Source organism: Crinia signifera, chromosome 1, assembly GCF_055691185.1.
Source record: "Crinia signifera chromosome 1, ASM5569118v1, whole genome shotgun sequence".
Lineage (NCBI taxonomy): Eukaryota > Metazoa > Chordata > Amphibia > Anura > Myobatrachidae > Crinia > Crinia signifera.
The window spans coordinates 398409335-398431331 of NC_139217.1; the positions used below are offsets into that span (position 1 = coordinate 398409335).

The 21997-nt window shown below is 41.8% G+C and overlaps 1 protein-coding gene across 2 annotated transcripts in view; it reads right to left on the reverse strand.

Annotated features, from left to right (window-relative positions):
- KCNN2 (potassium calcium-activated channel subfamily N member 2) overlaps positions 1-21997 on the reverse strand; it is a 142114-nt gene that overhangs the window by 118462 nt on the left and 1655 nt on the right. For both annotated transcript variants that reach the window (XM_083151642.1, XM_083151643.1), the window contains exon 3: positions 8334-8752. In XM_083151642.1, coding sequence (XP_083007768.1) covers positions 8334-8752 — 419 coding nt within the window. The remainder of the gene's footprint in view (positions 1-8333; positions 8753-21997) is intronic.

The window sequence follows — 21997 nt, forward strand, 5'->3', positions numbered from 1 at the left end:
CGGAATCAATGGATTTCCCTGTGCATTTTAACCCAGTGGCGGCTCTAGAAGTGTGGCTGCAGCCCAGTTTAAAATTCAAATAGGTTAGCCACACCAACTGCCTTCAACTGCCATTCCAAACTGACTCACTGGCAGTGGGTGTGGCTCCCCTATTTGGATTTTGAACTCTGCTGCAGCCCGACCACTTTAGCCGTCACTGATTAATTAAACCCACAGGATGGCTTTTGTCAGGGCAAAAGTCCACCTATAGGTCATAACATGTGGATTAAAGCTTGCTAATTAAATAATCACGCATGGGTAATTAGTGGCTGATTGTGCTCTCCCATAGAACACAAGTAGAAAAGGGACAGTTTATCTGTTTTTTTTACGGACTGCTTAGGTTTATTATATGTCCAATGACCAAGTAACAATACTCTGACATTTAATTTTAAATAGTTAATCAATTACGTGATTTTGATATTTTTCCACTATACTTGCCATTTATAATTGTACTATGACTTCTTATTTGTTTAAAACCTTAGTATTTTGTGATGGCAGCTTTTTTACATGTGTTTGAGGTGCAGTTAATCAGAACCTGGAGAAGCTGGCAAATATAACTAAGGGATTAATGCAACTAACCTTCTATCAGCAAAAATATAGGTCTAATCAGCAATTAAGATGTCCTTTTAATGTAGGTTATTCTAGCTCTCAAATGTGTATTCTTGGCACCTTCTTTCTTATACTTACCACTTAGTATAAGGTGTGAAGAACTTACTCAGATACTTCCTGGAGAGCAGTAACCAACATAAGAAAGCATGAAGCAATTAGCAATAGATGAACTTTCCCTAATGGCTGTCAATGACAAGTCTGTATATTCTTAAATAAATTGCTGTGTGGCCTCCAGTTGAGTGTAACAAGCTGCCTTTTCCTGTTGCTAGGTCTTATGAGGGAATTCCTATGGTTCCTGCTGAGATTCAAGCTACAACTGTCATTCTGGTAGAGCTGGTGGAGGATGATGTTCCTGGCAGGTGTCTTACTTTAATGAGTCACCAAGAGCATTGGTTCTTAAAATAACAGTAAGTAAAATAAAATTATCAAAATTTATAACAAGACCAAGCTTTATATACATATAAAATGTAGGTTCTGCAGTTGCTTGAGTCTATGGTGCTTAATTATTGATAATGTAAACGGATAAAAAAAAAAAAAAATCTATGACTGATTTTTTCACCTTGAAATAAAAACTGATGTGCTAGTGGCATTGTCATTAGCTGCACCGATGGCATTGTTCCTCAACTTCCCAGAAATACTTATTGAGAAACAATGTTGAGCTGTTCACTTATAAAGCGAAGCACTGAAGGGCTTTATAAGTGAACTACAACTCTACATTGTATCTCCATAAGAATTCACCACTGGAGAAAGATCTATTAGAGAACTTTGGAGTTTTGGGCCAAACAGAATTCTGGATCGGGTGACTTTTGGGTCAGGTCTTGGTTCTAAAAACCGAATCTTGTGTGTTTTTGATGGCATGTAAGTCCCTGTCTAATGATTTGTGGTTCCATTTCACACTGGAAATGATTGGAAATGAATGTTAATATTACTGTATGAACAACAATAGGTCTAAAAAAATTACATAAAGTTTGCTTTTTTTATCAATCTAAAAGAATCCAAAACCAAACCGAAATACTTGAGGCTAATGTTTGTAAAACTAAAGCACAGGTGTCCGTGCACACTTCTAGTATATGAGGCAGGTAAAAAGAAGCAGACATGAAAACAACTGTTACGGAGGACTTGTTTGTTCTAGATCTCATAATCTTGTTGAATTGAATAAATGGGTTGAACCAGTCACATGAGTGCTCACAATGCTAATTCAGATATTCCAAAGCTCCAGATCTTAACCCATGTATGAGGACATGCTTGAGCATTACATCTCGGTACCTGTTTTGCTGGGGGTATGCCTTCTAAGCTTTTGGGCAATCCCCTGTCTCTCTAGCTCTAATGTCTGGATACCAAACACATCCATTCACTGTTACTCTGCTATGCAGAGCAATAGGTGAGAGAGAGACCAACATTCTCCACTGTGGACACTGCAGCCCACAAGTGAATGTCCTACAAAAACTTGAACAGTTTGGAGAGATGTCTGCTTTGTCCCCTCCTTGCTTTTAACCTCTACTTTATCTACTATACAAGAGGTTCCCAATCTTTTTGATTCACGGCACCCTACAGTATCAGAATTTTTTTCATGGCACCCCTAGGGCCCCAAATAAATAATTAGATTGAGTTTATATGTGATTCTTAGGGTCAGTTATGTGGTAAAGGGCAGGATTTGCTTATGTTTGTCCACATTTTATGATTGGCAGCCACCAGCACCGGTTTTGCTCATAAATAATTAACCATTAATAATTTGAATTGGTCCTGGACCACCAACCCAGGGCACCCCTGCATGTGTCCCGAGGCACCCCAGGGAGCCACGGCACACAGTTTGGGAACCACTGTACTATACTGTATAACTGTGCTATTAGAGGAAAAATAAAAAGTGGCATGAATGACACAATGAGAGACATTGGGTCATTTTAACATATTAAAAACATGGTGCAAATTCATAAAATTATCCACATTTAATAATAATATATGTTACTCAGGCATTCCAATTAGCTCCATTCCTATAATGCCACAGAGTTAGAAGTTTTCCACAGTCAGGAGAGTGGATGTTAAACCACAAAAGGTCTCTATAATTTACCACAAATGATACCGCTGGAGGAGTAAGAAGTGCAAGGGTCCTCAACTAGTCTAGTCAACGAGGCTGTTAGAATCCAAGGCTGTTAGTAGTACGTCCTTGTGGCGAGGCTGTAATGTGGTGGATGGTAGTGGCTAGTCCGGTTACATTGAGTGGATCGTCAGGGGTGATAATATAATGGCTGGTGCGAGCTCCACACCCCATGCTAGCACCTGTAACATACCTCTGATATACACATAATATATATTTTATGCTATAAGAGAACCTGCCTGCTTGAGAGTTTTGTTGCCAGGCCTCGGCAGTTAATTGAATATCCATAAAAGTCATTTTAAAATTCTTTATTTTATTTTTTTAGAGAAAAATAAAATTGTTACAGACAATACAGATTCATATATGAATGTGGCAACACATAGCACAACATTTGCATCAGTATAGGGAGGACAGTCATCGGTACTTGTTTCCTATCTGGGCGACCGCTAAGTTAATTGCGCACCATGCTATTCTCCGTAGAGAAATCGGATCGCATCGCATCGTACACATACACGATATTGAACGATGCGATGCGATGCGATCCGATTCGATTTCCCATAGGAAACAATGTTAAATGGCTCAATTTAGCCAAATTATCATTGGAACAATAGTAAATGGGCCAAAAACACCCCTGAACATTGAAATGTCCCCCCAAAAGTAGTTGACGCCACCCCGCCATGAACGTGAACCCGAAGCGTGGCGAGCGCAGCGAGCCCGCGAGGGGCAGCGGTACGCGTCCTCCGACCTTTTCATGCTCTACTATCCACGTCGGCGTGGAGTGAGAATAGAATAGTGTGGCGAGCGCAGCGAGCCACCGAGCCCGAAGCGTGGCGAGCGCAGCGAGCCCCGCGAGGGGACGCGGATACCTTCACAGGTAAACGCGTCCCTTCGCGGGCTTCCCGGGTGTCCGCGTCGCCATGGACACCTGGGAAGCCCGCGAGGGGACGCGTATAACTGTGAAGGTATCCGCGTGCGCTCGCCACGCTTCGGGCTCGGTGGCTCGCTGCGCTCGCCACACTATTCTATTCTCCACGCCCTAGTGGATAGTAGGGCATGAAAAGGTCGGAGGACGCGTACCGCTGCGCTCGCCACGCTTCGGGTTCACGTTGATGGCGGGGTGGCGTCAACTACTTTTGGGGAGACATTTCAATGTTCAGGGGTGTTTTTGGCCCATTTACTATTGTTCCTATGAGAATTTGGCTAAATTGAGCCATTTCACATTGTTTCCTATGGGAAATCGAATCGGATCGCATCGCATCGTTCAATATCGTGTATGTGTACGATGCGATGCGATCCGATTTCATTACGGTGCCGTACGTAGAAAACCTGGGCGCCCAGATAGGAAACAAGTACCCAGTCATCTTACATCAACCAAAACTAATGTTCCCGCTAGGCTGTTTTAGCGGGGCGCTGCGCCCTGCCCGATTTTTAAAGAGCAAAATGCGCCCTGCCCGTCTCGCAGCGCCTCGCTAAAACAGCCTCACAGGGAAGCCCAGCATCGCCGTTGACGGCGATGCCTGGCGCTTCCCCGGCAGCACAGTGGATTCGGAGGGGCCGGGCCCGCCCCCTTTGATGACTGTGGCGTACGGGCCCGCCCCCTTTGATGACAATGGCGGCCCAAGCACGCCTCTTTCATTACGGCGGCGGCCCGGGCACGCCCCCTTCATGACGTCGGTGGCCCGGGCATGCCCCTTTCATGACGTCGCTGTGACGTCGGCGTGCCCGGTCTGCCCCCCAGCGCCCTGCCCGGTGTCACTCCTAGAGTGAACACTACAAAACTACTTCAAAATCTGTCCTCACATGGTGGAGAATCATATCTCTGATATGTCTAAACAATTCAAACATTTAGAACATTAAGCTTTGAAACTGTAGTCATATTAAAATCCAAATTGACAAGACAAGGGAGATAGATGGTAGAGCTAGGGAAGAGAGGGAGGTGGCGTAATGGGTATGGAAGAGGAGCCTCCTGACTGGGTATGTTTGGCAATAAGGATTTTCTCTAGTCTTTTTAAAGGTTTGTATTGGCGGTCGGGCTCATGAGGGTTCTATTGGTATATGGCCTTTGTAGGTGGTGGTGGTTTTAAAGTCGAGCCAAGAGAGCCAAGTGGCCTCGTAATCTGAATGTTTGGTACTTGTGAGGTATCCGGGCTGCCGATTTCTAAATCGGGTCGGATCGGGCACATCGCATCGCATGCGACCATCGGATGCGATGCGATGCGATGCGATGACCCGATTTTTCCATAGGAATCAATGTTAAAATGGACTGAATCCATTTTAACATGGAATTCAATGGGAAAAAGGGGTCCTTTTCATACCCCTACTATCCAAGTGGGCATGGAGTTGGATATAAACCTGTGGCGAGCGTAGCGAGCCACCGAGCCCGAAGCGTGGCGAGCGTAGCGAGCCCCGCGAGGGGACACAGAATACCGTCCCCTCGCGGGGCTCGCTTCGCTCGCCACGCTTCGGGCTCGGTGGCTCGCTACGCTCGCCACAGGTTTATATCCAACTCCATGCCCACTTGGATAGTAGGGGTATGAAAAGGACTCCTTTTTCCCATTGAATTCCATGTTAAAATGGACTCAGTCAATTTTAACATTGATTCCTATGGAAAAATCGGGTCATCGCATCCGATGGTCGCATGCGATGCGATGCGATATCGCATCGCATCTGATTGTATGCCTTAACTTAAGGCATACAATCAAAAAATCGGCAGCCCGGATAACTCACAAGTACCGAATGTTTTTCTAATGCTGAATAATATAAATCTTCCATGGCTCTGTAAAACTCTAATCTCTGGAACCATTCCCACACCGTGGGGGGCTCTGGAGACCTCCAATGGACCGGTATCACAGCCCTTGCTGCATCGTTTAAGTGTTTAAGAAGTGATTTTTTTTGTATTTTGAAGGAGTGGCCGTGTTGGAGAGTAACCAGAAGTCAATATTAATGGGGGTTTGAAACCCCAGTATCTCAGAAGAAAGTGGAATAACTCTGTTCCAAAAAGGTCGTGATCAGGGTGCAGTCCCACCATATATATATCAGAGTCCCCCATTCCACACCACATCGCCAAAAGAGGCGAGAGACTGAGGGAAACATTTTATGCAATAGAGTGGGGCACCGATACCACAAGCAATTTGTACTGTGTTTCCACTACCTCCAAACTCGTAGAGCAGCATGCCATAATGTCAAAATGTTTTTTCCAGTTTATGTGTATCCCCCGGGGGGAGAGATCAGAGTCCCAGGCTTTACAATAGGAAGGGATGTCTGTGGTATAATTATGTAGTATAATCTTGTAGAGAACTGATATGACATGGACGGGTTCTGAGGAGTGGGAACACAGCACCTCAAAGGGTGTAAGATCTTTTGTCAATGCAACAGATGAACTCTGTGAATGGAGAAAATGACGTAGTTGGAGGTAAAACCAGAAGTCTGTTGAAGGAATATTAGTATCTGTGCATAGGTCTCTAAAGGAAATAATCTTTCCCTCTGAGACCAGGTGTATCACCCTGGTCAGGCCCGCCAGTCGCCATCTAGTGGGCATCCGTCCCACGATGCCCGGTGGGAACTTTGGGTTGTTAAGAAGCGGAAGCAGTAGGGAGTTCAGAGAGGAGAGACTTAATTTGTAGCGCAGAGACCCTAAGATAGCCAATGTGAGTCCAACCGTCAAATGAGTAGACCGCCTGATGACAGGAAGCCATGGAACCACCTGCAGGCATAGGCCTGAGGACCATCTTTCCAAATCAACCCATTGTTTCAGACACGTGTCAGCATAAAAGTAATTTAAAAACTGAAAAAAAAGCTCTGTAGTGTAAATCTAGCTATGGATTTGCTCTGTGTCTCAATTTTCGTAAATGTGAGAAGTACATGTTTGTGGAGGGCCCAGAAATTTTTATGAAAAATAATCGGGTGCAAAAATGCCAAATAGGCACGAATGCGCTGGGTTTAGCAGAGCAGAAAAGAAATGTTATTTATTTTTGAGGTGTGAGATAATTGCAGTAAGAAAAGGCATGGACCCTTGTCAATCATATCAAAAGTACAAATATTTGCAAATAAATGAATATAATATTAAATAATAGAGAAAACATTTTCTTCTACTGTAAAACGAAATGAAAATGTAATTTTTTTTTTTTTGCCATCTATTGTATTCCATCGTAGTCTAGAGATCTTTCCAATACTGTACAAAGAAAAAAACCTTATATAAAAAAAACTCTCCACCTGTGCTACTGTAAATACCCCCACCAAAAAGTGATAAAACACAATATTCCACAAAACTCATGCACCTGTAATGACAAATAAAGTGGGTATTTTTTATGGGTAATTTTTTTTTCTTTTTTATTCTTTATATAATGAAGCAATAAACAAAGTTTGGGGTTATTTGATTGATTAAGCTTTATTTCAAATAAGTACCTCCGTCCATCATACTGTGTACATTGGGGATATAAATGTGTCACTTCAGGAATCCCAGTCTTGTTAATTATCCCAGTCCCCACAGACTGTTAGATATTTCGCTCTAAGCTCCTCTAAATACATCCAAACTTTTCACATTTATCATATAAAGAGATTCTCTCGAATAAAGCATACCTATAACTAGTAGCCATAGTAACAACAGTATCCTATAAACTTGTAATTGTAGCAGTACGTATAGGAGCACGTGCAGTTAGCACTGACCCCACCGCCATGCCATGGCTTATAATCACACACACAAAAACCTATTGATCCATGGCTATATAAAAGTATAGAAAACCCGCTGATACCAGGCTATAGTATTACCTATAGTGCAGCCCATGAAGAGAGAACATTCTTCATATCTCTACTTTTAAAAATACTTAAAGTCTATGAGAGCGTATCGAATTAATTTAAACAAGATAGGTAGAACTTCAATTGTAGGGTCTATTGCATAAAAAAGTCCAAAGCAGGTTCTGTATGTCTATGAGAAATTATGTTAGGAACTACATATAAAGGGCATTTGGTTACAAACGAAGGGGGTTATTCTGATTCACTCGGAAAGGCACAATCACTCTCTAATGGACAAAACCATGTGCACTGCAGGTGGGGCTGATATAACATGTACAGAGAGAATTAGATTTGGGTGAGTTATTTTGTTTCTGTGCAGGGTAAATACTGGCTGCTTTATTTTTACAATTAAACAATTAAACACCTAAATCTAACTCTCTCTGCACATGTTACATCAGCCCCACTGGCAGTGGTTTTGTCCATTAGAGACTGATTGTGCCCTTCTGAGTGAATCAGAATAACCCCCTAAATGCAATGCAGTGAAATGTAAAAAAAGGCAGTTTTGTATATTTCTATGAATTGCAACACAGATAAATGGCATTTAAAAGCAGTCACACATTATGAACATTAAGAAGCCGCTTTTGAAAGGATTCCGTGCAGTATGATATTAAGTTCTGTAGTAGCCTTTGTGCCATGACGGCTTTCAATGAAATGACCCATTAAATACTAAAAAAATGAAAGCAGTGCATCTGAATTATAAAAATTCTAAAAGCTCATATTGGGAGCATCATTAAATATAAATGAAGGAATCATTATAGATAGACTATGAAAAGAAATGAAGTGAAAATAGGGCACTTACCTTTCACATGCTCGGACAGTCCATGCAGCAATTATCCATAACGAAATGCTAAAAACCAACAGTACTGTTCCGGGACAAATTGTCATTAGTGTCTTCATTACAAAACGTGTGTTGAAGTTTATTTTGTTTAGTGCTCCAATGCTTCGAGAAGAAGCGTCTGTAAAAAGTTTGCTGTGTAAAAGCATAACTCTGGCAATAAGATATAGCCTTAAGAACATTGGTATAGACAAAATAATATCCACATCAGCTGTAGCCGTGGAGGGAGTATAAGAAAAGGCAAGTCGTGCTGTCCATGTGAATTTATAATCTCCCGGTATGGGATGAATTGCACACACCAGTATTTCCAAGCAGAGAAAAAAGATGCGTTCGTAGGTCATGGCTATTCTCCAGTCATCAGCTCCATTGTCCACCATGAACAACTACAAGGATAAAATGTTTTATCAGTAGTTTTAGTTGTACATTACATTCTACAGTAGCTCTCCAGCTTACCCTTTTCAAGTAAATATACACTAATACAACAAATACTAGTATATTACATAATACAATATTAATATAATCTAGATTATTAAATGTAGTCTTTATTTAAAACAAGTGCAAAACAAACAGTGCAAAACAAACACTACATGCAAAACCTAAAAAATATATAGGTCACTCTGGAGGCCGACTGTGTAAGACCTTTATTGAAGCAAGGGAACCCCATGAAACATGATTGAAGTCTTCTACGATCAACATTATACAAATACCAAAAAATAAAAATAGTGTAATCTTTAACTCTGCAAATGATCATTAGGAGCTGACCTATTATCAACTAGATAACAAGAATAATAAATTAAACTGGCTAATTTTAGTAAGATAGATAGAGATATAAATAAATCCAGAAAAAAAAACAACAGAATTCTAAGCAAAAAATTCAAAATGACAAAATATCAGAAATGGAAACTTATGTAAATGGTGTGTTCTGTGCTTGTTTCACAGAGAATTTACACTGAACTAGTAAATATAGGTCTGATACATCTTTCGTGCTTCAGAAAGATGGTGCCAGCACACGTTATTGCTAAGACTCTGGCACTGTGCCTGATCTTTTGCTATCTGCTGGGTATTCCCCATCTTCCCAATAATATTGCTGGCTAGATAGCAGCAGGCCAGATGAATGGAGGATGAGCTAGCTGCACACTGCCCCCTTCTTCACACACACACAAAAACACACACCATTGTCAATGACTTGCTTTCCTAGAACACAGGGATATCACAGAGGCATGCTTAGAGATATTTATGGAGACTGATAAGCAGAAAGGTAATGTTGTCTCTTGCAAACAGTAGTGGTTGCGTTCATTTCCTAAAGTGTACTGTAGAAAAAGTTAAATGTGCTGTCTGTGGTCAGCTTTCCTTTTGCACCAATTGTCATAAATATTCCTCGTTGTTCCTCAGGGGTAAAATAAGTACACTAAATAAAGAACTAAAAATGAGATTTAAAGCACTATTACATTTCATGGATCACATTTTATTGTATAATAAACTGTGGGTAGGCTCAGCAAGCAACTCCTATATCCGCTAGCCAGCATTGTAACTAAGAATTATGCTTCTTGATATTATATTACCTATTACATTGCACATTTTAGGAAAGGCAAGATATTAAGTGAACTCTGTGCAATGATATAAGAAAAACAAATACTAACAGTACTAACCAGCACAAGTAATTTTAAGAACATCAGCACAAAAATGATCTGTCAACTTTTTGTATACCCACGGTGTTTAGCATTACTGCTTCACATTGGCGAGTCTAAAGATGTGATTCCGACCACAGCCATACTGTACCGGCTTCTAACTGGTTTAACTGCCTTATGCTGTGTACACACGGTGTAATATGATTGCTGGGGATATATTGCTAGCAATATATCCCCAGCAATCATATTGCTCAGTGTCTCCTTTTCATCAGCGATGAAAAGGAGGCACTGCTACGGGGCGGAGGGGGAGCACAGCAGCAGCAGACGCTGCTGCTGTCACTTTGATGGGAGGAGGGAGGGAGCAGCGGCACGGGGCTGGGGAGATCAAGGCTGATCTCCCCGGCGCTAACCTCCCGGCACAGCGATCGCCAGGGAAAGCCGCTGGTCGCAGGAGCATGCTCCTGCGACCAGGGAGCATTAGGCAGTGCACACGGGAGCGCACAGCTGGCGATTTATCGCCACCTGCGCTCCAAATCACTGGCAATATGGTCGCTCAGCGACCATATTCCCAGCGATTTTACATGAAATTGCACCCGTGTGTACTCACCTTAAAACACCACTGAGTCCATCAACAGAAACATGCCCCACTGTGATATTTGGTAGTTTGGGAAAAATCAGAGAAAACATAAAAATCCCCAAAAATGTTATATTTATCTATTTATAAATAACGTAAAACCGGGAATTCTCTGCAACTGTTTTACAATGCCAGCATGACTCAAATATTAAATTGTAAGATTAAGTAATTGCAAAAATGTTTTCATCGGGTAAACAGGCAAGTGAAATAGTTATCTGTAATAATTTAACAATTATACTATATTAGCTCTTATGCTGGCAAAGAAGAAACATGCCATGCTTATTGCAGGTAAAGTAGTTCTTTATTTGAAACCACTTATCTGAAAACCTCTCAATTACCCATTGAGATTTGAAGATTGTTGTCATGGACACAGAGTCGTAGGAGGAAAATATCTATGAAAAGGTTGCTCTGCAATGCTTCCGTTGGACGGCCATGTACAGTACTAGATAAAACTAATATACAGTAGTGTTTCCGCTTCACACAGCTCAATACATTATAAGAAGATGTTACATTAAAAAATGATTAATTAACATAGAATGAAATAGAATATTTTTTTTATTGATTTATAGAATGTCCATATTTAGTAAGCATTACTACTTAATAGCTGGACAAAAGTGATGGAATACTTAGGGGTATATTGATTAATAGGGGCTTTAACAAGCAGCTGTTGATAGTTTGCCCATGCAAAAGCACGGGAAGGCCTTTTTAACAAGGCCAGCAATGGTGCACATACCGCAGGTTATCTTTCTGTCACATCACCTCATGGTGGAGATAGCAGCAGAACCTAACCCTAACCATCAGCATTTTGAAAATGTTGCTATTTCAGATGTCGACACTGTGAACATTTTATCGTTCTGCGGATATCGACATGGCGCCTGTTGACGTGGTATTCTAATGTTGACTTTGTGAACGTAGACATGGTCCCACTGTGGGACTAATGCACGTGCATGTGCAGTTGGAAAGCATCAAACATTTGTATGAAACGGAAACAGACCACAATATACTTTTCTTACTTTCAGCTCCAAAGTCTGGCAAGCTTGTGCTGCTCACCTGTGTGATTTAATCAATGCATCCTAATTTGTTTACTCATTTGGCCAAACGGCAGAGATCTCATGATATTGCAATAATCCATTTGTAAAGTACTGCAGAATATGTTAGTATAATAACAGCACTTCCCATATATTGGAAATTCAATGAAAATTGTCTGTATACCTTAACTTACTATTTAAGAGTTGGCTGACCTCACACACATGGGATAAGGGGATCATTGATTAACCTGATTATACATCCTTATGGATAAAACAAGTAATCAGATTTTAGATGAAAAGTAAAAGGCCGCACACTGTACAATAGCTGCGAAGTTTCCTCTCATGGGGGAGTGATAAAATGGAGAGATAAAGTACCAACCATCCAGCTCCTATCATATTTCAAACACAGCTGTAACATAGCAGTTAGGAGCTGACTGGCTGGTACTTTATCTTTCTCCACTTTATCACTCTCCAAGGATTATATCTGCCCCTGTGTGTATTCCATCATTGAACAGTTTGAAACTCCTAGGGACTGAATTACTATTGTTAAGGTACATATAACCTTATTGTAATGTTAAAAATTAGTTTTTATTTTAGAAGGAGTAATATATTGATATCGCTTTCCCATCACAATGCCGCGTCCGGCACTTTCACACTAAACCCGGATCACTAATTGATATACAGGGCATCCTGGGTTTAACCTTTCTTACAACCTGGGTCAAATTACTGTGTTGGTTGACCTAGGTTATTAGGTTTCGTGCTTTCACACCACACCTCGGCCTGGGTCGACTAGACAGTAACCCGGGTTATAAGGGCCTTACTCGGATATGATCGCAGTACAAATTTGTTCTAAAAATGGGCAAAACCATGTGCACTGCAGGTGGGGCAAATGTAACATGTATAGAGAGTTAGATTTGTGTGATTTATTTTGTTTCTGTGCAGGCTAAATTATTTTTACACCGCAATTTAGATTTCAGCTTTAACACACCCCACCCAAATTTTACTCTCACAGCACATGTTACATCTACCCCACCTGCAGTGCACATGGTTTTGCCCATTTTGAGAACAAATATGGGTACTTATGTATTATCTGGGCTCCCATGTTAAATGCACCCCATTTTTTCATACCCCTACTATCCAACTACGCATGGAGTTGATTTTATATAGTGTGGCGAGCGCAGCGAGCCACCGTGCCCGAAGCGTGGTGAGCGCAGTGAGCCCCGCGAGGGGACGCGGTCTCATAAGAAAAACGGGAGCCCAGATATTACATAAGTACCCAAATATGTACTGCAATCAGATCTGAATAAGGGCCTAAGTGAGATGTGAAAGGGGTATAAAGGATGCAGCTGTGTTCCATAAAATTACAAAGTCTGTATGATGCCAAAATCCATATTCCATAAAAAGGGATAGAAATATTGTTGGATATCGTGTGAACGGGCAAGCCCTTCCGATGAGTTTACACCAAAGAAAGAAAGAGCCGGAGCTAAAAGATTATCTCATCTCTAAACATCAGCTCAGGACCTGTTAGAGGTGACGTTTTAAACCTGGCAATAAGCCGGGTTGGGCCACCAGATAAACATGTGTGCAAAATCGTGGGTGGGACCCACCATAGCGATGTAAAAAGGGTATAATTGTATAAGCAAGCTTACACAGTATAGTTTTAGAGCACATTATTAACTCTAGCTATGTATACAAAGTTTGTATCAGCAAAACAAAAACAAAACAGTCTCTCGACGTAAAATAGTCATCTAATTGAAAACAAATAGCCCACACATCGTCTATAAAAACATCTTCTATAACAAAATGAACTGTTACCATTCTAGCGCTGTCACCCGGTAATCTAAACATTGTCCGAATTGTAATTGGATATAAAATACAGAACAAAGTCACAGATTTGAGAAGTGTTGGGTAGGATCCAATTTGATCTTACAGGATCCGGTTTTGAAATCATTGAAGCTTTTAGAATTAGAGGGTGATCTCAAATGAATCGAGGTCATATAAATATATTATTGGACAAACATAATTAGTTTTCCCCCGCAAAACTGTGACTGCTTTTTCTAACATGCTCAGGGGCGCCCACCAAAGGGCAAGGCTACCCAGCATGCCATGTTTCTCCGCGCAATATGATTGTGGATTATTTCTAATCGCATTGCAGAAATGTGAATTCATCGCAGAAATACAATGTGATTGCATAACTATGGCAGCCCCCTGCCTGCACAGCCTAGCTGTAAAGACAGACGCAGGGCCCTATTTCTCATCTCACACCAGCTGTGTTTGATGTCACGAAGACAGTGCAAAATGCCCCAAAGACGACCTGGACACTCCTGCATTGACATGTCATTATATCATAGAAAAGAGCTGTTCTTTTAGTTGTCCTGAGCAGCGATATCGTTCTGCTATCTGCATTTGGTGTAAGTGCATCTAGTGCAAAGCTTTATGTTATATAATTATGCACATACATAAAGGTATAGCATAAAAAAGTTGAAAGAGATTATGTGCAATTTGTCAAAAAGGTACATAACTCATTTTGCCAGTATCTGTGCGGGTATGGGTCGACCACTGAAGGTCGACAGGCCTTAGGTCAACACAGACAAAAGGTTGACAGGGTCAAAAGGTCGACACATGCATTAGGTCGACATTGGGAAGGTCGACAGTCAAAAGGTCGACATGGATTTTTCACATTTTTGTCCCGAATGTCGACATAGTCAACATGGACACCGTACCGGTGCACCACGTCCTCTCGCAAGGTTCGCTGGGATTGCCATGCTTTGGGCACGGTGCCTTGCTACACTTGGCACACTATTCTATTCTTCCTCCATGCCCTAGTGGATGGTAGGGCATGAAATATGGCCTGTCGGCACAGGTTGGCTCAAAAAAAATGTCAACCTAATGCATGTGTACAACGTTTTACCCTGTCGACCTTAGGCATCTAGACCTTTTCTCTGTGTTGACGTAAGAACTGTCAAAGCACTATTCTATTCTCCCTGCATGCCCTAGTGGATGGTAAACGTGAAAAACCCATGTCGCCCATTTGAATGTCAACCTTCCCAACGTCGACCTATGTGTCAACCTTTTGACCCTATGTCTCTGTCAACCTTCAGTGGTCGACCCAATATATGTCTACCTTAACTGTGTCGGCCTAACGACTGTGTCCCATCTGTTCCCCATCATGGGTCATACTTTATCATTTCAGAAAGTGAAAGCCTACATACAGTAACAATGTAACTTTTTGTGTGTCATTATAATGTAGAACAGGTGTCACAAAACAATAAAAATTGTCAAAACAAGGAATGCCTGAAGCCCCTTGTACTAATTTGCCTACTAAATAATTAAAAGTAAGGAGCCCATAGACGCTCCGTTGTGTCCGGCTCCGGTTTGTACTATGCGATGCGCGCTCCCGCGCATCACATAGTACGGTACAAAAAGTATGTGCTGCACATACTTTTTGTACTAGGTACACATCGTATCGGATCGCAGTGCATGCACAAAGCATGCACAAGGGATGCGATCCAATACGATGTGTGCTGTTTAAGCACACAACGATCCGATTAACGGACCGTGTATGGGGGGCTTTAGTGCCATATAACTTTTGTTGTAAGTCACGTTAATCAAATATGACATTGTGGAAAACTGTGTAGACAGGATATAGGTATAGATTTTTTTAAAACACAATTCCCTTTTTTTTTTTCATTTTTCCTACAGACTGTAGAAGTGTAACTGATAAGACAGCAGTGTACTCCTCCAAAGATTAAGATACTTGAATTTCTAAGATGGTAAGTTCTAAATGATTGGTTTGAAGAACTCATTCTTTACTGTATTAGCATTTCATTTCTTGGACCTTAGACATCCACTTAACGTGTATCTTCTAAATTAAATATTTGAATGTATTTGGAATGATTCACTCTGGCACTTGTTTCTTGAGAGCATGTATGCAAAGTTTGCAGTGTGATTTTTTTTTTTCTGGGACTTTTCGATCAATAAGAACATTTTTGTTAATTTCATTGTGGTTGAAGTATACTAATATACCTGTGCTTTTAAGTATTTATAAATATACTTCAATTTTTATAAAATATTCTAAAATTGGATTCCCATATTTGTTTCTAAATTTAATCTGTTTTCGAGTTTGTTTTACTGGTGTCCAGAAAAATTCTAGAGCCTAACTATCCTGAAGGGTTGCAAATCGGTACTCTTTACTTAGAAGGGCGCCCATCTCGGCCATCTCGGGCATTGAATGCACTAAAAAATCAGGTGCGATGCGACAGACGAGATGCCCGAGATTTCCCATAGGGAACAATGTTAAATGTCTCAATTGACCCGATTTTCCTGTTCAATGCCTCAATTGACCCAATTTTTCCATAGGAAACAATGTTAAATGGGCCACAGAGGCCAAATAGTCACCCTGAAGTGAATAATGGCCACCCGAATTGTTAACGCCACCCCACGATCAACGTCAACCCGAAGCGTGGCGAGCGCAGCGAGCCCGCGAGGGGCGGCGGTACGCGTCCTACGACCTTTTCATACCCCCACTATCCACGTCGGCGTGGAGTTGAGAATAGAAAGTGTGGCGAGCGCAGCGAGCCACCGAGCCCGAAGCGTGGCGAGCGCAGCGAGCCCCGCGAGGGGACGCGGATACCTTCACAGGTATCCGCGTCCCCTCGCGGGCTTCACAGCTGTCCGCGTACCCTCGCGGGGCTCGCTGCGCTCGCCACACTTTCTATTCTCAACTCCACGCGGACGTGGATAGTGGGGGTATGAAAAGGTCGTAGGACGCGTACCGCCGCGCTCGCCACGCATCGGGTTGACGTTGATCGTAGGGTGGCGTTAACAATTCGGGTGGCCATTATACACTTCAGGGTGCCTATTTGGCCTCTGTGGCCCATTTAACATTGTTTCCTATGGAAAAATCGGGTCAATTGAGGCATTGAACAGGAAAATTGGGTCAATTGAGACATTTAACATTGTTCCCTATGGGAAATCTCGGGCATCTCGTCGGTTGATCGCACCCGATTTTTTAGTGCATTCAATGCCCGAGATGCCCGAGATTTTTTACTAACGATGCCCACGATCAAAATCGTGGGCGCCCTTCTAAGTAAAGAGTACCTGCAAATCATTTTGATTATGGAGCTTTAATATCTAAATGTGACATGTCTCTTTCTTAACTTTAACCTCTCTCTGCTAGTCATTCTGCTTTTGACTGTACAGTATATGCTTTTCTTTAGAGCATCTCCCTGTCTCTTCTGAAATTAGCCTAATTAAAGGTCCATACACACTGGCCCATGGACTATGCCCAGCGTGTATGGACAGCGATGATCGTTTTCTGACAATTTTCTCAAGATGTTATGTTTGGTATTGTTCTTGTTCTCTTAAAAAAATATGAAACATTATAATGGTGCTGTATTATATCTTAATGTGTAAAACTACATAACTGAATAAGAAATTAATTCTTATAAGCTTAAAATGTAGGAGACGAACACTTACGTCCCTTACTCACTGGGGTCAGAATGTGCTCTTAGAAAAGCTTATTTTATTTGGAATAACAAAAAATAAATGCATTTGGGGTAATATAGTATCCACCATGACCACCCTCCACTGAGAGTGCAGTCCTGCTGTTTACTATAGATTGGCACTTGCATATAATGATCTAATGCAGGCATGTCCAACCTTGGCCCTTCAGCTGTTGTGAAACTAAGTCCCATGATGCCTTGCCAGAGTTTTGCTATTAGGGAATGCTAAAACTATTGCAAGGCATGCTGGAATGTGTAGTTTCACAACAGCTGGAGGGCCAAAGTTGGATATGCCTGATCTAATGCAATGCTGCTGGATCATTTTTGGAGTGATCATGCAAAGTTTTATAAATCGCAATATTGTACATACTAACTGACATTGCCAATATGATAATCTGGTACTTGTTCCCTAGCAGGGTGCCCACTAAGCAATTCTGCGTAGGAAAATCGCATCGCATTGCATGGGCCATTTGAGTGCCGAGCGATGCAATTTTTTAATGTAATTTATTCACTGCTCTGTATGCCCCAGGGATCTCATCGCACCTCCCGCAAAATCGCATGCGATTTTATAGGGTGTACGATGCCATTACATTAGCTATACAATAATATGATTGTATGACATACAAAGAGGTTTTAGGCACCCCCCACTATCCACACTACCCCGAAGCGTGGCGAGCGCAGCGAACCACGTGAGGGGCGGCGGAACGCGTCCTCTGACCTTTTCATACCCCACTATCCACGTCGGCGTGGAGTTGATTTTATATAGTGTGGCGAGCCACCGAGACTGAAGCGTGGCGAGCGCAGCATGCCCCGCAAGGGGATGCGGAATTCATTCACGCTTCGGGCTCGGGGGCTCGCCACACTATATAAAAACCACTCCGCGCCAACATGAACATCGGCGGACGTGTTCCGACGCCCCTCGCGAGGCTCGCTGCGCTCACCACGCTTCGGGTTGGCATGGATAGTGGGGGGGTGCGTAAAACATCATTGTATGTCATACAATGATATTATTGTATAGCTAATGTAATGGCATCGCACAGCCTATAAAATTGCATGCGAACGCATGCGATTTGTGGGAGGTGCGATGCGATCCCCTGGGGCATACAGAGCAGTGAATAAATTCCATTAAAAAATCGCATCGCATCGCACGGCACTAAAATGGCCCATGCGATGCGGTGCGATTTCACTACGTTACCGTACGTAGGAAATCTGGGCGCCCTGCTAGGAAACAAGAACCGTAATCTTTATAATGCGGTCTTCATTTACAAAAGAATGCTAGTTTTTCTGTGGCACATACAGACACCAAATGATTTCTGCTGGTTATAATGTCAAGAGGAATTTCAAATAAGCACTATTTAATTATGTGCAGATACAAGTGAATCAGCCCTGTGTCTCCTTATGGATATGCAGTGGTGCTGGTTATGCTGCATGGCTTGTTGTAATGGGATTTACAGCGCCCTTAAATCCTGTTCCTGCTGAAGGAGTTCAGCAAATAACGTTTGATAGCTGCGCAAACAGCGAGCACCATTGTAGCCCAGAAATGTAAACACTGTATATATTGTGAAAAAAATGATGGAATACTGTACATTCATTTTCTCACTACTAGTGCATTAAGCTGCTTGAACATATACTGGCAGAATTATACACTTATACGTACTGTAATACAGGATGCATGTTATATACGTGAACTATATCCATCTCTGCATAGATACTAACTCAAGACTGAAAACATCAGAAGGACAAAGCAGCATAAATATTAATCACCCTGCTAATACAAATAGATACAGTATGAAGGGCCAGTACTGTACAAAACACCCAAAAAGGTTAAAAGCGCTAAGGAATACTTCCCACAGCGTTATTTTCAGACCGTACTTACTGCCTGTGGCATATAATAGAGTAAAGCAATGTTTTTCCAAAACAATTTGGCAATGTCTTCATCCATGGAGCCACAAAATGCCCTTGGCAAGCAATGTGCTGTCATGCTTAAAGAATTCTTCGAAAATGAACCTGGTAAATAATTCACTCTCTGCACAATGCCAGCCAGGTTTTCACAAACACAGAGCAAAATAACCCACCTACACAGCTCTGAAGTCATTTATAAGGATAATATATATTCCCCTGCATCTGTATGATCATGCTTTCTGCATGAGATGCTACAGTATCCCAGGTTACACCCTAGCAGACATGGTATGCACTCATATGAAAGGAATTACCTTTCCCTGTGATCCACTGTACATGCTGGATCCAGAGCTAGAACCAATAATTCCTTATTTCACATATGAGCAGAGAAAGCCCCCACAGGCTGCTGGCTGCCCCCCTCACCCCGTCTGCGCTGATGATTAGTAGCTGCTCTCCCCACGCAATGCGGCACTGCGCATGCGCGCTACACTCCCAGCCGCACACACAGAGGCAGTCCCGGAGAATCCGGGGATTCCGAGCCGGCGGGGTAACCCCATCATCATTAGCAGTCTGCGGGCTCGCTCGGCAACATCAGCTATGTTTAGCTTTCGGAAACATTAATAATGCATGGAGCCCATTGAGTGAGGGGCACCTCGGACTGCCAGCTGCTGCGGTATGTAACTGTAGTGGGGAGAGGAAAGGGATTCCCCCTCTCATCTGCTCTGGTCTCCAGCTAGGGAAAGTGAAGCAGGAGCACCTCTAGCACCTCTAGCGATGCATGCTTCGTTTTCTCATGCGTACAAGACATGAGCTTATCAGTCCACATGCAAACGCTCCATAGTGTATAGTGTTCAGATGGCAATATATAACATGTACAGGTGACACTGTATGAAATGCAGCAATATACAGTGTATGCTGGAAGATATAACAGCTGCAGCTATTGTCAGCACATGCACTGCTGGAGTTAGTACACGGGATGTGGCTACACATATGCTGCTGGAGCTGGTACACGGAACATGTTAGCGGATGTGCATGTAACGTATGCATGGTATAGCAGGGACACGGGACATGTGCATGTAATGTATGCCTGGTGTAGATGGGACCCGGAAGGGGAGTGATCCCGGCTCGTGCTCTATGCTGGGAGCTCTCCGAGGTGCTGAACGCTCTGCAGCGCACACAGGAGACCGCACATCATGTGTGTATATGTGCCACACAGACACACGCAGCCTATGCGTATGTAACATGTGGATGGGCAGCCTCCGATTACACAGAAACAAGAGTTTGGCCGGATTCGTGTGTGGGTATAATAATTATTTTATGAAGAAATTCTGATCCTAACACGAGCGAGCAGGTGTCATTAGAAGAGTCACTTTATGGAGAACCCACATGGGACTGTGTCATTGCATAAACTCGGATAATCTGCATGGTTTCACATGCATTGTATGGTATTTATACATAATCCCACCATGGTCCATAGCACCGGGAGTGCGGGGGAATGTACCCATAATTAGTATCCTGCTAGGTAAGAAGCGATCCAACTACACATGTTCTGTAGCGGTGCATGTTCTGTGTGCACCATTATTCTGACACTTCAGGTGAGGATAGGAAATTAATTGACGCCGTAATGAGACAAAATAAAAAAACACAACTACGAATACTCGCGATTTTCGTTTTACTTGAAATAAATGTGACTTTCAAAATCCAATTCTGCTACTTTCCACTCTCACACTCATTTATCATTCCACAGTTGTCTTATTACCCGCATTACCCTACTATGGGTGTACTATCCAGCAAGTACACTGCATATCTCGCACGGTGGAAATACATATATGTGTGTGTGTGTGTGTGTGTGTGTGTGTGTGTGTGTGTGTGTGTGTGTGTGTGTGTGTGTGTATATATATATACACACATATACATATACATACATATATATATATATATATATATATATATATATATATATATAAACACACACACACACACACACACACACGCCAGGAACGGGATATAGGAGTCTAGATCCATCCATACCTTTTAGCATTTTCTATAGAAAGCTATTTTGTTCTTACTTATTAGAAGAAGCAGATAATTACTGTATAGTCTGCATACACATGTATTTCAAACAGACTGAGAGTAGACCATTGGCTTCGTGAACAATAATGTATTTCTTGCTAGTTTATTTTCTTTGGTAACTAAAACATTGCATTATTAGCTACAGTAATATTGAGCATTATACCCAAAGCCACTAATAACATCGTTAGGTACATTGATTATTCCGCATAAAGAAGCCTCAGATTGCAATATAATTGACATTCAATATAATACAACTCCAACAAAGGCGAAAGATTCACTTTCAGGTTACAAGAACTATAAAGACAAATGTCCAGTGAAGTTGTGCATTTGATATAGATTATATATATATATATATATATATATATATATATATATATATATATATATATATATATATATATATATATAGATTAGGTAGATGATTAGATAGAAAGATACAGTAAATAGATAGATATAATATTATAATTACTTACACAGCGTTAGACATATTACGTGCATAAGCTGTGAATGCACATAACATGCTATAAGCCATGCTGGTGGCTCTAGGTACAACGATTCAACTGTCAAATAAATAACTCGCTCACTTGAAACAAACATTAGAATTAATGACACTTCGTGCGTGACATATTGTGCACCCAGTACGGATGCATTAACTGTGGTACACCAGAACAACAGCCAGAAAGAGAATAAACAGTTCCGTGGATTAAACAAACGTGGAAGATCTCATCATATCGTCATACCACATGGAACAAATAAAAGTTGCAATACTCCATTTACATTAGATACAACGCACCATACATACACACACACACACACACACACATACACATATATATATATATATATATATATATATATATAT